The 16,548-nt window shown below is 35.1% G+C and overlaps 1 protein-coding gene across 1 annotated transcript in view; it reads right to left on the bottom strand.

The window, feature by feature from the left end:
- PREX2 (phosphatidylinositol-3,4,5-trisphosphate dependent Rac exchange factor 2) overlaps positions 1 to 16,548 on the bottom strand; it is a 417,236-nt gene that overhangs the window by 52,384 nt on the left and 348,304 nt on the right. The window contains 2 exon segments of the mRNA XM_043975911.1: positions 11,738 to 11,928; positions 12,192 to 12,258. Of these exon segments, the coding sequence (XP_043831846.1) occupies positions 11,738 to 11,928; positions 12,192 to 12,258 (258 nt within the window).

The raw sequence follows: 16,548 nt of genomic DNA, 5'->3' as shown, positions 1-16,548 counted from the left end.
TATCCTGATTTTTACTGCACAATGAAAAATGGTTAGCTCATAGGCAGACACAGGAGTAATGAATAAACAATCAAACACTACATTGAACGGAAAGTTGCTGCAGTGTGAAAAACAATAAGGGGATTTAGAAATCCCTTTAGCACTCTTCCTAATTTCCTCTACCAGGGAAAAATTTTTCCTTTCCACCCATCCAAACTCTCCTCACCCTAAAATTAGTATTTTTTTAGAAAGCCATAATACAGTATCAAATAGGCTATTAACTTATATAAAAATAATTTTGATGACATACTAGGAATTTATATGTAACCTGGGCAAAATATAATTATGGATATGAGTACTATGCATAAGGATGTCTTTTTTTCTTCATAGTTTGTCAAGAGGTTGCCCATCCCTATGGGAAATTTTTTTTTTTTGGTCTACTGGACAAGGTGAAAATGGACAATATAAATGAGGGAAGAAATAGAATAAACAAAAGTGAAACCATTCATTAGAAGTAACCAATATAGGCTAGGGACTATCATTCATTGAAAGTGGAAATAAGGGACATCTAAGAAACATACCAATTAGCCTAGTCTGAAGTTAGTTTATAGATTTAGAGTTGCAAGAGACATAAAAGATCATTATGTTGAATCTACTCACTTTTTTCAGATGAGGAAACTGAGGCCTAGAAAATAATATTACTTTCCAAGCAAGTGATGGCTTTACCTATAAGTAATAAGCTGCAGACTTAGAAATCTAAATCGGTGTATTCAGACTCTAAATCCAGTGTTTAATCATTTCAGTTCAAGTCTTTGTGAAGCTATTTGGGGCTTTCTTGGCAAAGATAGAGGAATGGTTTACCATTTCCTTCTCTAGCTCATTTTGCAGATGACAAAACTAAGGCAAACAGGGTTCAGTGACTTGCCCAGGGTCAAATGGTTAGTAAGTGTCTGAGGCTGGATTTGAATTTAAATCCAGTATTCTTTCCATTAAGATAAATTGCCGCTCAAATGGAAGAACCACTTCTTTCCATTTTTTCCTTGTTCTCACAAATAGATACATACACAGAACTTGGTCTTTTACTCCCAAACCCCCATTGTCTACTGCAGAAATGCCTATCCACTGCCAAAGAGGGAACCCTTGGTCAAAATCTAAACTGTCCCAGAATTTAGACCACTCCTCAAAAATGTGATCTTTGAGGTGATTTAGTACACAGAAACTTGAATTTAGAATCAGGAAGACTTGATTTCAAAACCTTACTTAGACACTTAATAGCTCTATGACCTTGGTCAAGCCACTTTACTTCTCTTAACCTCAATTTCCTACTCTGTAAAATGTAGATAATGTCATTAGTTATTGTGAGGATCTGAGATGAGATTAAACATGTAAAGACTTATGTAAACCTTAAATCACAATGTAAATATTATTATTATTTATATACTGAAAATAAATTATGCAAAAAATGACCACACCAAAACCAAAAACCCTTCTCAATTTGGAAAAATGTATTTTTTTTCTTAAATAGTTTTTTTTAAATCACACAAACTGCAAAAAACTCCAAAACAAACCCAAACAAAAAACCCATACTGGGTCTCTAGTACACCACCACTGTATTTATCTTTTTGTATTGTGATAAGTTAAAAGGGTATCCAGTAAATTGAGAATGGTAAATAAACTCAGAAAGTTGGGCTTTTTCTGAGTAAGATAAATGCAGGTGACATTTTCATTTGCTCTGTGCCCACTCTTTCACGTTATTCTCTCACTGCATTCCAAAGCTTGGAAACCCTACTAATCTAGTTCTTCCACTATTTGTACCTTTCTACTTTTTACCTTCTTTCTGCATGTGACACCCAACCCCAAGAAATTATTCTTGCAGCTACCAATGGCAGAAATTGGGTCATTTATTTACATTTGGCTAATGAAGCTTTATCAGAGAGATGAAATATAAACACTTAAGCAGGGCAGATCCTGTTAATCCCATCTCATACCTCATCTATGCAGCCTAAGGGATGGGGTTGAGGTAAAGGAAGGGGAATTGAAGGGCTATGCAGTGAGACCTCTATGATTATATCATGCAAGCCTGTGTTTCTCAGCACTCTTCTCTAAGCACAGAACACTGGATGCAAAATCAGGAAGCTGCTACAATTTCAGAAGGGCAGAACTCTGTGAAAATAGGCACACTTCTCATTGTTGTTCATCCTTCATTTTTGAAGAGGAACAAATGCTGGGATAAGACAGTAGATGATGGGTGATATCTTGCATTGTGTGCGAACTGGATTTAAGTGAGGCGGAGTCGCACAAAATATTCAGTCTCACTCTCTCCTCCAGAGTCATCCAAGTCCAGTGGCAGGACAAAGGGCAAAATGACTGGCAATGGCTGAGGATGCAGTGGATGACTCTGGCATCTTTGGTGTTTGACCAAGCTCTCCACAGCTGCTTCAGCTGCCTTCATTTTTGTTGGAATCGATTGCTCTCATCTGCCCATTCCACTGAGGAAGTCTTCACATGCTTGGAGTAGACAATCCCCTAACTCACTAATGGGTTATCTTCAACCTGCTTTAGTCCAGCTGCTGAGATGATTTCACCATGCTGTAGCTATTGCACATGGTACAGCTTCTTGGAGAGTTGGGGGGGGCAGGGGTAGAAGTGTATTCCAAAGGTGGATAAGCAGCCCTGAAAGGGCTCAGCAAGCCCTCATACCAGAGGTGCTAGTCCTCTCTGAACCCCCATAAACTAAAAAACTATTGTTGGAACCATGAATCAGAATCACCATTTTGAATAGCAATATGAAATATGTAAATAAAGTAAAAATCTTTACTCTTTAACCCAGAGGTTTTACTGCTAGGTGTATAGGATCAGAGGTATTGATAAGAAAAAAGGCTTCAAACTATGAAACATGAAAAAAAAAGGAAAGGAAGGAGGAAGGTGTCCAACTAAATTGCTGTTATGTTACAACTATAATCTTGTTACTTAAACCACAGAGAGTCAAAATAGAGAATGAAAACTACAGCTCAATATTCCATATGAATACTGATACAAAAAGTTTAAGTAAAACACTAGCAAAGACGTTACAACAACATGTCAAAAAGATCATAAAATATGCTCATGTTATATTTATGCCAGGAATGCAGGGATGGTTTAATATCAGTAAAACTATAAAATAATTGACCATGTTAATAAGAACGGCAAAGTTCAAATGTTTATATCAATAAATATAAAAATGGGCTTTTGATAAAATAGAATAGGACATAAAATAAATCCACATAAATCATCAGTATTTCTGTATATTATCAGCAGCCTTTACAAAAACAAAGAGAAAAAGGAATTTGACTAAAAATAATTTCAGAATATATTAAATACTTGAGAATCTAAATACAAAGAACTCTAAGGACACATCTACAAATATTCTTTAAGGAAATAAAGATCAAATTAAATAATTATAAAGATATTAATTGTTTACAAGTAGGCCGACCCAAGAGAACAAAATTATTAGAGTACTTAAATTGTTTTTCTTATACTATGCCATAATAATCAGTTACCTAATAGAAATGGGAAAAAATAGCAATAAATTCAATTGGAAGAACAAAAAGTCAAGGAACTCAAGAAAAATAATGAAACAAAGTGGGGGGTGGGAGTGGAGAGGGAGCCTAGCAGTATTAGATCTCAAGCTATACTACAAACAGATATAATTTAGATGCATTTTCAGTCATGTCCAATTCTTTGTCACCCTTTTTGATGTTTCCCAAGCTAATATACTGGAGCAATTTGACATTTATTTCTGTTTTAGTACTGGCTAAAAATGGAGAGGTTAATCAGCAATACAGGTTATGTAAAGAACAGAGAGAAGCAAATGAATCTAGAGTGTAGCCTTTGATAAGCATAGAGATACCTCAGCTACTAGGATAAGGATGCAGTGTTCAACAAAAACTCCTGCAAAAACTGGAAAGTAGTATGGCAGGAATTATATTTAGACCAACATCTGCCACCATACATCAAGATCAATTCCAAATGGATAAATGAATTAGATATGAAAAAGGGAGACATTTTCTTCTAATCTATTAATATGAAAATAATTCATGATGAAATAATAGAGGATCACAGAAAATAAAATGAATAATGTTTATTACAGAAAATTAAAACATTTTTATACAGGCCCAATGCATGTAAGATAAGAAGAGAAAAAGGAAAATCTGGGGGTGGGGGAATTTGCAATAATGTTTCAATTTTCAAGCTATATAAAAATATCTAAATTGATAAGTATCAATCAACAATTGATAAATGGTCAAATGATATGAACAAATAGTTTTAAGAGGAGAAAATCCAACTTATATATCAATAGTCATCTGAAGAAATGCTCTAAAATTATCAATAATTAGAGAAATGCAAATAAAAGTAACTCTGAGGTTCTATCTTACGGACAGAAAATTTGCAAAGGTAACAAAAAAGCAAAATTACAATCAATGGTGGATATTTGGAAAAATTGGCAAATTATGTAATGTCTATAGAACTGCACATTGGTCCAGCCACTTGGAATTTTGCCCCCAAAGTCACCAATCTGAGTATATTCTTGTATGCAGTGATACCACAAAGAGGTGTGTACCACAACAAGATCAAAGAAAGAGGAAAAGAACCTAAATATACATATATATTTATTATGGCTCTTTTTGTAGCTACAAAGAACTTGAGACTAAGGACGTACCCATAAGTTGAGAATAAATATATAAATATTATGTATGGATAAATGGATAAATTATAGTTTATGGCTACAATGGAATATAATTGTGGTTTAAGAAATGACAAAAAGAATGATTTCAGAGAAACCAGGTCAGACTTGTGTGAGCTGAAGAAGAATTATGTAAGATGAAGTAGGAGAAAAATTTATATAATTTATTTTATTTTAAATTTTGTGGGACAATGAGGGTTAAGTAACTTGCCCAGGGTCACACAGCTAATAAGTGTCAAGTGTCGAGGGCCGGATTTGAACTAAGGTCCTCCTGAATCCAGGGCTGGTGCTTTATCCACTGCACCACCTAGCTGTCCAATTTATTTAATTTATAAAGAAGTGAAGGTTTCACTCAAAATGGAGAATAATATCTACATTCTTGTATAAGATGAATGCAATAATTTATTTTCTTGATTCTGTATTTGTGTTACTAGGGTTTTTTCTTTCTTTTTTTCCCCAGGGATGGGAGAGGGAGGGGGAGTAAAGAATATAAATTATTGTTAATTTTTAAAATTCTCAAAAATTACAAATGATTAATAAGCATACAAAACAAATTACAAACAATAAGATAAATGCTAATCAAATTCATCCAATTCCCATCAAACTGGCAAAGATGACAAAAGCAAGGGATAGTTAATGTTGGAAGGGTGGTAGATGGGTATGTAACATAGTTTGGTGTGGCTGTGAAGTGGCATAGCTATTCTGGAAAGTAATTTGGAATTATATAAGTAAAAACACTAAAATATCCACACCTCTAACTAAGATATCCTAAGATATCCCATTACTAGTCATATAGTACAAAGAAATCACTGATAAAAGAAACCCTCCATCTACACTAAAATACATAGAAGCACATTTTGTTGTAGCAAAGAAGTAGAAACAAAGTAGATAACCCTCAATTGGGAAATGACACATGAAGGAATGGAAATATAATTGGTCTGTAATAAATGATAAATAGGATAAATACAGAGATGTGCAAAAGATTTATGTGAACTGAAGTAAAATGAAGTAAAGTAGAACTGGAAAAATAATATACACGATGACTACAATGTAAATGAAAGGACCACCACTAAATCAAAATCAAATATTGCCAAATTACAAAATTCACATCTAACCCCTAAGATAAGTTCCTCAACTCTTTTTAGAGGTAGGGGTCCATGAATGTGGAACACTGAAAATAATATCAGGCTTTTTGAATATGTTGATTGACTTTGCTGATTTCATTTCTCTTCTTTCTCTTTATTAAAAAAAAAAAACCCTGTTCTATAGAATAACTCTCTTCAAGAAGGGAAAGGATACAGAGAGCAATATCATTGATGTAAAAAGAAAATATATCAGTAAGAATTGTTTCTACAAAAATCTTTCTGCTCCCTTTTCCTGTTTTCATTAAGTATACTTTGAGAAATGTATAGAGCTTTATAAAGATACAATTATATGTATTATGGACAGATAGTTTTGGATGTTTTCCCTTTTGCCTTTTTTTAAATGAAAGCCCCATATGTGATCTTGTGTCAAGAATGATAGACTTGGGGGCAGCTAGATGGCGCAGTGGATAAAACACTGGCCCTGGATTCAGGAAGACCTGAGTTCAAATCCGGCCTCAGACACTTAACACTTACTAGCTGTGTGACCCTGGGCAAGTCACTTAAACTCAATTGCCTCACCAAAAAAAATAAATTAAAAAAAAAAAAAGAATGATAGACTTGGAGTCATAAAAGATTAGTGTTCAAATCCCAGCTTTGTCATTTTCTAGCAATGTGTCCTTGTGCAAATCATCTCAATTTCTTAATTTTAATTCCTTCCTCTGCATCTAAAGATAATTTATTTTCAGGACCTACCTCTATTATAAACTTCCCCACAAACTCACCCTTCTTTTAAACTTCCCTATTATACCCATGTTTCCAACCCCGTCATCTTCAATTCCTCTCTTATTTATCCCAAATATCCAGTTAATGCCAAATCTAGTTTCTTTCCCTATAACATCTCTTACATACATCCTCTTCTTTCCACTTACAAATCACTGCCCTAATATAGACCCTCATTGCCTCTTGTCTGGACTATTCCAATCGCCTCTTAACTAGTCCCTTGTATTCAGATATCTCCCTTCTACAATCCATCCTTCACATAGATCTCACCATGTCAATAAACTCTGCTATCTCTCTAGTGCCTATTGAATAAAAAAGCTCTTTTGTTATATAAAGCCCTTCATAATCCTCTCCACATAGTCTGTGGTGCAGCCATACTGTACTACTTGCTGTTTGTCATACATGACCCTTCATTAGCCCTCTGTGTACCCTTGTACTGCCTAGCATGGTCTCCCTCCTCACCTTTGATCCTTGGAGTCCTTGGTATTTTCAAAACTTAGCTTAGATTCCACCTTTTGCAGAAGAACTTTCTGATGCCCTCAATAGCTAGTGCCTTCCCACATGAAATGATGATGCAAAGTGAAGTAAGCAGAGACAGGAAAAGATTACCTTGTGTCTAGTTTGTCCACATCATATATTTTCATAAATTTTGTCTCCCCTGGTAGAAAGACACTGCTTAAATGCAAAGATGGTTAAATTTTTGTTTCTGTATTTCCTGCACAGGGCCTGGAACGCAGTATTTTTCATATATTGCTGTAAGGATGTTCTTAATATAACCTTCCTTAGCTATAGGTCACTTAATGCTTAATGTTGTTGTTTTCTGAAGCAATATTATGTGTCATCTTTCATCCTCCTCCACCAGAGTTTCAAGCATGTTAACTTGTACTCTAAACTCCTTGTGCCCTTGACTACCATGTTGTTCTCACTTGGCAAAAATATTAAATGTTTGTTGGCCAAGGTCGTGTGTGGTCTCATAGAAATGATGATACTGTCTTCATTCTACACTCCTCTACAATTAAAGAATTAAGTACTTGGCACACAATAAATGTTTGTTGAATTGAACTGAAATCATAATGAATAAGAACAGTTGATAAGACAAATGCACCTAAAGGAAATAATTCAGAGAGCTTTAATATATGCAAAGGACTACCTCAGGAAAGAAAATCTAATAAAACACAGAACCAGGCAACATATTATGGGTAGCTTTTTAATAATTCATGTTGAAATCTACTACTAATTTCAAATCCAGCATGTGCAGCTGTAACATTTTTTAGGTTGTCAGAAAAAACTAGAAATCTGTGCATAATTAGATTCTTCTAAAACAAAAAGTAAGCACTTTAATTCCATAGGGTTTTGTTAATGCTTTGGATCATTGCAGATTTTCTGATTTCCTACAACATACTAACAAAGTCCATTAGAATCAAGGATTCCATGATAGTTAGCCAGAATAATGTAATTTTCTCAGATGACATGGATTATAGGTTATTTTCTATTCTTAGTTGAAATGATCACATAACAAAATCTCAGAAATCTTATTACATTTTTACAGTGAACCTCCACTGTGAAGATTTGATAGTAAATATGTATGTTGTTAGTAAAGATTACAGATATCAATGTTTTGTGTTCTTTCTACTTTCTGAATTACAATAATTAATGGACTCTTCAGGAAATAGATTTGAGATTTCTGGCATCAGCACATATCTTACAAATCTGGAAGTATAAATATAGCATTTACTAAAAAATCAAACATCTTTTTAAAAAAACCCACATAGATAATAGAAATGAAATTTTATGACTTTCAAGTAGTTTTACCTTGAAAAAAAGGGCAATTTAGCTTGGATGTCAGAAAGACAGAAGGTCCTAATATATCAGGAGTCAAAATTATTAGTCATATACCTGATATGCTCAGAGAATTCAGTGAGTATGAAATAGATACCTGTTGCTATTACAAAGACCATTCTAAAATTGTTGCACCCCTCTCTGAGGGAATAATTTGGATAAATGCCTTGTGATTCTAAGGATTAAACCTAAAATTCAATTGGACTTCATGAATAGGAGGAATATCTGAATAGGAATAGCCCAAGTTGACCCAGATGGTGAAGAAAGCAATTGGATAAATGAATGAAGGAGTATTTTTTTAAACATTTACTATGAGCAAAGTACTGTGCTAAGTACAGAAGATAATTTTTTAAATTAATAATTTTCCTGCTCTCAAGGAACTTATATTCTAATAGGGGTATAAAATATATTTCAAAGATTTCAGCTGCCAGTCAGATAGGAGGGTCCACAAGATGCAGAAAAATAATTGTCGATGCATCATCTTTAAATATTATTTTGGTGCTGAGTGATTTGACTATGTTATGAAGTGTGGTGCAGAAAATTTTGTTTTCAGGTCTTTAGTAGCTGTAGTTTCAATACCTTAATTTGTCACATTACATCTCTATGGGGTGGACTAGCTGTGGTAGACCAGGCTAGAAGCCGGAACAGTGATCTAAGAGGGGGTAAGAATATAGACATTCTTGGGGCTCCTGGATTTATCTATCTGTCAATAGCAGTTGTTCAATGGTTGGCACTGGTAGTAGAAATGTGGGAAATATTCCATTGTGATTTCTCTCCTCAGTGATGTCTGAGAAGCCCAGGCTGGAAGCAGTTCCGATCTTCTAGATGATACTGATATTCTCAAGGATCTTGTGTTTAAGATCCTAGATTATCCCAATCAGCCTGAGGGGTATTTGTGGTCAAGAAGATAGTGGTGGTTTAACTTAGGTGGCTCAAGATGCCTCTTCTCTCCTTCTCAGGTCACTTGCTACTTAATTAAGACTCATCTTTTACAATGATAATTAAAATAGTGGCAAAATAAGACCACCTATTTTAAATCCACCTCAAGTCAAGTCACCAAACATTTATTAAGTGTCTACTATGTGCCAGCTACAATTCCAAGGATAGAAAGATAGAGATGCTATGGATACAAAGAAAGTAAAACAAACAAACAAACAAACAAAAAACCATAACCACCCAAAGCTCAAAAGTTAAAAGTATTATTATTATTTTGTTTTTGTTTTTTGCAGGGTAATGAGGGCTAAGTGACTTGACCAGGGTCACACAGCTAGTGTCAAGTGTATGAAGTCATATTTGAACTCAGGTTCTCCTAAATCCAGGGCTGCTGCTTTTATCCACTGCACCACCTAGCTGCCCCTAAAAGTATTATTTTAACAGAACAAGCACATTTTAGAGAGTGAACCATATTGGATTGGAAAAAATCAGGAAATTCTATAATAATATATAGCCTGCTTCCATTTCTATATGATTAAAAAAGGCTGCATCTAGTGACAGAAGAATGCTATTTCAAATCAGACACATTCATCTCTGACCCATTTTTAACCATGAGATAGGAAAGAAGAGGGTGAAATTATAAATCACTTAATTCATCACCAGATAATGGATTCTGGAAAGGTAAACAGGGATTTTCAACTCACTGTTTTTTTTCCTTTAAAATTATTTATTTAATCTCTTTATTTTACATAAATTATACATTGCTTCCAATAGAACCTTTTGTAACCAGTAAGTACACTCAAGCAAAACAAACACATTATTGGCTACCTCAGAAAATGCATGCTTTATTTTGTATTGCTAATTGATCATTTCTTTGTCCAAAAATAGGAGGTATACTTAACTATCAGTCAGTTTTCTGAAGTCATTACTGGGTAATGAATTGAATTATTATTATGTCTTTCAATATTGTTCTCCTTTACATTAGGGTGATCATGGTATAAATGTTCTCCTAGATCTCCTTATTTTCCTTTGCATTAACTCTTATTTCTTTACAAATTTATCTTAATTCTTTATATTTGTTATTTCTTAGGACTCAATAATCTTCCATTACATTCATAGATCGAGGACTACTCCCACCTTGCCCCAACTCACTCATTTTATAGATGAGGAAATTGAGACCCAGGGAAGTTAATTGACTCGCCCAAGTCAAACGAGGAAGAAGAGGAGGAGGAGGAGGAGGAGGAGGAGGAGGAGGAGGAGGAGGACGACGAGAAGGAGAAGGAGGAGAATTATTAAGCTTTGAACCAATGTCCTCTGATTACACAGTGTTCATTGATCAGTACCAATTTTTTTGTCTTAGTTCGTTGCCATTAAAAAGTGCTGCTATAGGGGACAGCTAGGTGGCACAGTGGATAAAGCACCAGCCCTGGGTTCAGAAGGACCTGAGTTCAAATCTGGCCTCAGACACTTGACACTTACTAGCTGTGTGACCCTGGGCAAGTCACTTAACCCTCACTGCCCTGCAAAAAAATACCGTTATAAATATTTTTGTATATGTTCAGCACTTCCTTCTGTCTTTGCCATCCCTACAGTATATGACTCCTAATGAAATTACTAGGTCAATTGGCATATGCAGTTTAGTAATTTTTAGTATAACTCCAACTTGCTTTCTAAAATAGCTAGACCAGTGCATTAACATGCACATAATCCTATAGTCCCTCCAACATTTGATAAAGATGACAAAAGAACAAAAGGTAATCTATTTCTATAATAGATTTTACTTCTTCCCAACTTCTCATCCATATTTATAGATACTTGCCTTTTCTCCCTTCATCTTCCCTCTCTAAAGCATGCCTGTCAAAGACAAAATCATTGAGAAAAAATTTCCCTAAAAAGATCTCTCTTCCATTCCTCAGTAGGAATTCTGCCTTTGCTAGAGAACACAATTCAACTTGTGGTATAAAAATAAGTGGGGAAAAACTCCTTAGAGTCTTACCTGTTGGGTTGCAGGGGATTCAAATACCTATTCTGATCACCTACCACTAATGATCTCTAGTGATAATAATTGAGAACTTCTTGATAAAGCTGAGACTTCATTAACAAAATACAGCATTGATATAAACCCAAATTGTTATTTACAGCATTAATTATAATTTTATTTATTTGTACAAACAAGGAGCAGTTGAAAATGTATATAAGGTCAGTGATCATTACTCATAATTTTTTGTTTTAATTACCCAATCTCAAAATTTTAAAAAATGTTCAGAATATTTGACTGCTTCTGCTTCAAAAATGTGGTTACATAATGCCACCTCTCAAGTAACCAAATGCAAGTAGGATGCACTAAGTGAAACCTCACACTTCCCCTTAAACAAGAAAGATGGATAAGGGCACCTACCTATGCACTCCACTGTTGCACATGATGATGTGGCATGCTCCCAGCCTATTGCAGAGTTCTGAAGAAACTGACAGCAGTCCAACTCCTGAGGCACTGCATGCTGTGTAAGCACAGGCCGCTGTTCGCTTAGATCTAATGAATGAGATTACCAGGCGATAAAGTTCATCCAAAGCATTCAGAGGTCTCATGAGCTGCAGGAAAAAGAACACATAAAGAAAGACGACTACATTCCATCAAGAATCATTTTGCAACTGTGGTGTCTTTCTGTGTTTACTGAACAGGCTAGAAAAAATGTGCTATTACCATTCTTCTGAGATGACAGAATAGCATAATTCAAATACTAATATTGAAGAAGTTACAATTATGCCATGGCCCAAGACAAAACCAAACATGTTAACAGAGTAGTACATTTAGCTGACAAAGAAATATTAAATTTAAGTTTATCTCCTTTTACCTTATCTATATAAGCAGCTTTTGATGTGGAGTTAGGAGGTGAATTTGACTTGTCCAGGTAGAAAGCCCTAAAAGAATCCAGAGGAGGGAAAAAGTTACTTATTTTTTAGGAAATATTCTTTAAAAATGATCACACATATTTTATTTTTTTTTGTTTTTTTACAGTTCTGTTTATTTTTAAAGAAAGGGAAATGCAATGATGGAGTAATCAATATTGCTCCTTTCAAAGTAACTACTAAATCTCCAGATTCCCAAAATAACATATCCATGTAGTCATGGAGAAAAAAATAATCTCCCTTCCCCCCAATTTTACTTTTTTTACACAATGGGTATGCTTGGAAATAATCTTCTATCCTAGGGGTCAGTACTTGTTAGTCAGAATTTTCCGGGGCCTAAGCTACCTATTCCTCAGAAATAATAATGGAAGATTCACTTATCCTTTTTAGTTAGAAAAATAATACTAGTACATCCTTTGCTAATTCAATGCATGTTCAAAGCCAGCCTGGAATGAAAGTTATACTCTCAGATCTTGGGATATGGCAGAGTAAGTATATGTCACAGTGCTGCCCTTCTGAGACAAGGAAGAGCAGCTGGGTCATCCAGGACAAGGCATTACATATCTCTCTGGAATAAAATTACCTAAACTTCCAGGGAGCATCTTGAGTACAAATGAACTTTTAAATTCTCCCTGCATTTTAGCATATTAATCAGTAGTATAATCTCTTGGCTTAGACTGACTCAAAACTCATCAAAGTCCTTATTTCCATCTCTTGGATAATGGTCTCCATATAATCTCTGGTAACTCACTGTCATCTCTTAGCATTTCATCTTGTCCTGACTTGTCATCTTTACCCTTTAGTAAGGTTTATCCTTATGCCTCATGGATATTTTCTTAATTGTTAGAAATCCTGCCTCAGTTGGCACATGACAATAGTTAGATTGATTTTGTGAATATTTTGATCCTTTCAGTTTTAGAGATGTGGCTTATTTTTTACATCTATGAAATAACTATTTCTTCATGTCAAAAAAAGCTATGTGATAACTTGGAATTTTAATAATATCTGTAAACATACTTTGATTTTACAAAATAAGGTGCTCTCAAGTAGAAACTCAATTAATATTCACTGATGTATCTCCAGAACAAAAAGGCAAAAATTCTCTTCTCCAAAAAGCTCTCATATTGATGCAGGATTCTCAAAGACTATACCAGGGACAAGTCTTGCTAAGCTGAAAAGAACTCAAGTATAGTTCCAAAAGGAATCTCTATCTATTGAAGGTAAGCCCGGTTAAGTATGGAAGGGCTCTTCACTGGTAGACTGACCCTTAACTTATGACTCTATTGGCCATGGTAACCCACAAAACAAAGTAAAATACAAAATATGCCTCAGCCCTGTGGTTCCCCCTTTTAGTCCAGCAATGATAGTGTAGCAACTATCAGATAATGCTATCACATAGATTTTAGGTCATCTAGAAACCCTGATGGAACATATCAATTTTGATATGCTCATTAGAAATGAAACCAGAAGACATTAAGAAGTGGCAATTAAATTGAAACATGGTTCTCATATTCCCTTAGGAGAGGGTAATAAAGGACTTGCCAGTATTGATTTCGTTGTATACTCAAAGGCCACAAGAAGCACCACTTCATAGGACAATTAGTCATTTGACCTAGCATTGAGAATGAAGAGCCAAAGAAAAAGACAACCCTGAAAATAATTACAGTTTATGAACCAACATGTTTTCAATGAATGAAGACAGGGATATCTTTTTTTTTTCAGGGCAATGAGGGTCAAGTGACTTGCCCAGGGTCACACAGCTAGTAAGTGTCAAGTGTCTGAAGCTGGATTTGAACTCCAGTCCTCCTGAACACAGGGCTGGTGCTTTATCCACTGCACCACCTAGCTGCCCCCAACAGAGATATCTTCTGAAGATTGTCATAGGATTCTCCAAGATAATTCAATACATACAGCCCAGGAATTTATAGTGCATATGCATATGGTACTTAATTCTTCCCAAAGGAAGCACAAGCATTGGTCCCTTCATTTACCCTCGGGGAACAGGCCAATGTCAACACCCCACTGCAACAGTCCTACACATACAGTGTACAAACTATGCATGCATTCCTTTGATATACATTGACACAGTGCAAAAGGAAACATATTGAAAAATATAATGGAAAATGTGGTATGGGATTAAGAGATGAAGGAGGCCAAAAAGGAGGGAGACTCAAAATGGGAAGATCTATTGGGATGGTATTGCACTAGTTCTGCTGAATGGTAATGAGGGAACATCACAAATGGGGAGCAGCAATGGGAATAAAGAAGAGGAGACAGGTGTGGAAAATGTTACAAAAGTAAAAATCGACAGGATTTAGTAATTGACAGGATACATATAAGTCACGCTTTAAACACCGAACAGTGGGTTAACTATAGTACTACTGATATAATGAAATGGGAACAAGAAATAGATTTAGGGGAAAGATAATAAGCTTAATTTGGCCATTCCCAGGTCATATCACTAGAAGTTAAATTGGAGAGGCAGAATTTTTAAGGCATCATTCCACGATTTGTGTATAGAAATGTGTCAAAGTACAGAATGTGAAGGAAACAGTAATAATAAGACTACATCAGGGAAGAAAATGTTTCACAGCTGAACACAGCTAGTTAAAGGCATCTCTAAACCTTGAGGCACTTGGAGAAAAATGTGTTATATAAATACTTACCAAAGATCATTATCACCTCCTCAGGATACTGTACTACACTAACCTGACATTACTGCTGACTAAGTTCTACTACATCTAAAAAAGAGCTTTCTGAACGTTACAATGCTATATACATGGGGCTTTTGCTGATTACTATATTGAGTATACTCTTTTCTCTTTCAGAAAGTCCTATTCCCTTCCAAAAGGCAATGTTGCTGACTAAGTTAAGAAGAATCACATTGATCTCATTCTGTTATTTTCTATTAGGTTGAGTTGGCAGAACCTTAAAATTTGCTGATAAGAAAAAGATAAATTCAAGAAGTGAAGAGTTCATGGGGGAAAAAGTTTTATGGCAGTTTTCAATTAAATTCAACTCAAATTGGTTAGGCATCTACTATATGCAAGGTGTTGGGGGTATGAACATGAAAATGACATTCCCTGCCATTAAGGGGATTAAATTAAGGAGATTGGAACATAGCAGTATGGAGATAACACAAATATAAATACAAATACAAAAATTATGAAAGAAAGTAGAATGGAATAAAGGCCAAACAACAGCGCAGATAGTATTCTACAAGAAAATTTGAGGAGAAAATCACTTTCAGCTGTGAGGATCAGAGAACGCTAGACCTCAGCTAGACCTTAAGAGAAAAGAATTACTTCACATCTAGGACTGTGAAGGGATTATATTTCAGACAGCTTTCAAAAATGCACAGAGATATGAAGAGTTGGTACGAAATTAGAGAACCATTTCATTAGAATGTTGAATGCATGAAGTGGGGAGCCGTAAAGGCTAAGGTAAAAAGGTTTTATTTTGTCCTACAGGCAATAGGGAGCCAGTGAAAGCTCTTAACAGGTCTCTAACATAGGCAGATTATGATTTAGGAAGAGTAACTTTTTTCTTAAGGCTTAAAGTCTTTTTTAAAATATATTTTATTTATTTCATTAAATATTTCCCAATTATATTTTAAAAATTTTAGGCATTCATTTTTTAAAAATTGTGCATTCCAAATTATCTCCCTCCCTCTGGCCACACCCACCTCCTTGACAAGGCAAGCAATTTGATTATGATTATATATTTGAAGTCATACAAAATATATCTAGGAAAATTAATTTGGCAAGTACTTATTGTCCAGCTAAACTTGCTTACTTGCTGTTTTACACAGATGAAGTTCTATCTCTTGCCTCTGGGCCACTGCAAGGCTATCTTTTATTCCTGCAATGCTTTCAGCTGGAGCAAGAATAGAGATGGTGGATGGTGGGTGCAGGGCATGACCAATATTTGGAGATTTGTGGAACATAAACAATGGAAAGAGAAGGTAGAAAGTGGAAGATGGTGACTTGTTGAAATGATTAATTATAAAATTAATATCACAAGCAGGAAGTGAAGCTGGCACAGGGGTTTGAGAGGAAGGAGCATAGAACAAAATGAACAGAAGGTCCAAAGATGCTGAGGTTATAAAAAAGATGCAAGGATAGGAGATGGTTGTCAGAGAGAAGAATTTCAGACTTCAGGATCAAGAGAAGTTTTGAGTCACAATAGGTGACTGAGGAAGCATGAGTGAGTCATGAGTGGAGGTTGATAAATTAGGAGGCCAGAATTTTTAAAGGGGTTATTTATCAACATGTATAGTAAAGTCATCAACATTGATGAAAA

The sequence above is a fragment of the Dromiciops gliroides genome, chromosome 1 (assembly GCF_019393635.1).
Source record: "Dromiciops gliroides isolate mDroGli1 chromosome 1, mDroGli1.pri, whole genome shotgun sequence".
NCBI lineage: Eukaryota > Metazoa > Chordata > Mammalia > Microbiotheria > Microbiotheriidae > Dromiciops > Dromiciops gliroides.
The sequence above is the reverse complement of the archived record's forward strand: the minus strand, read 5'-3'. Positions and strand labels throughout refer to the sequence as shown.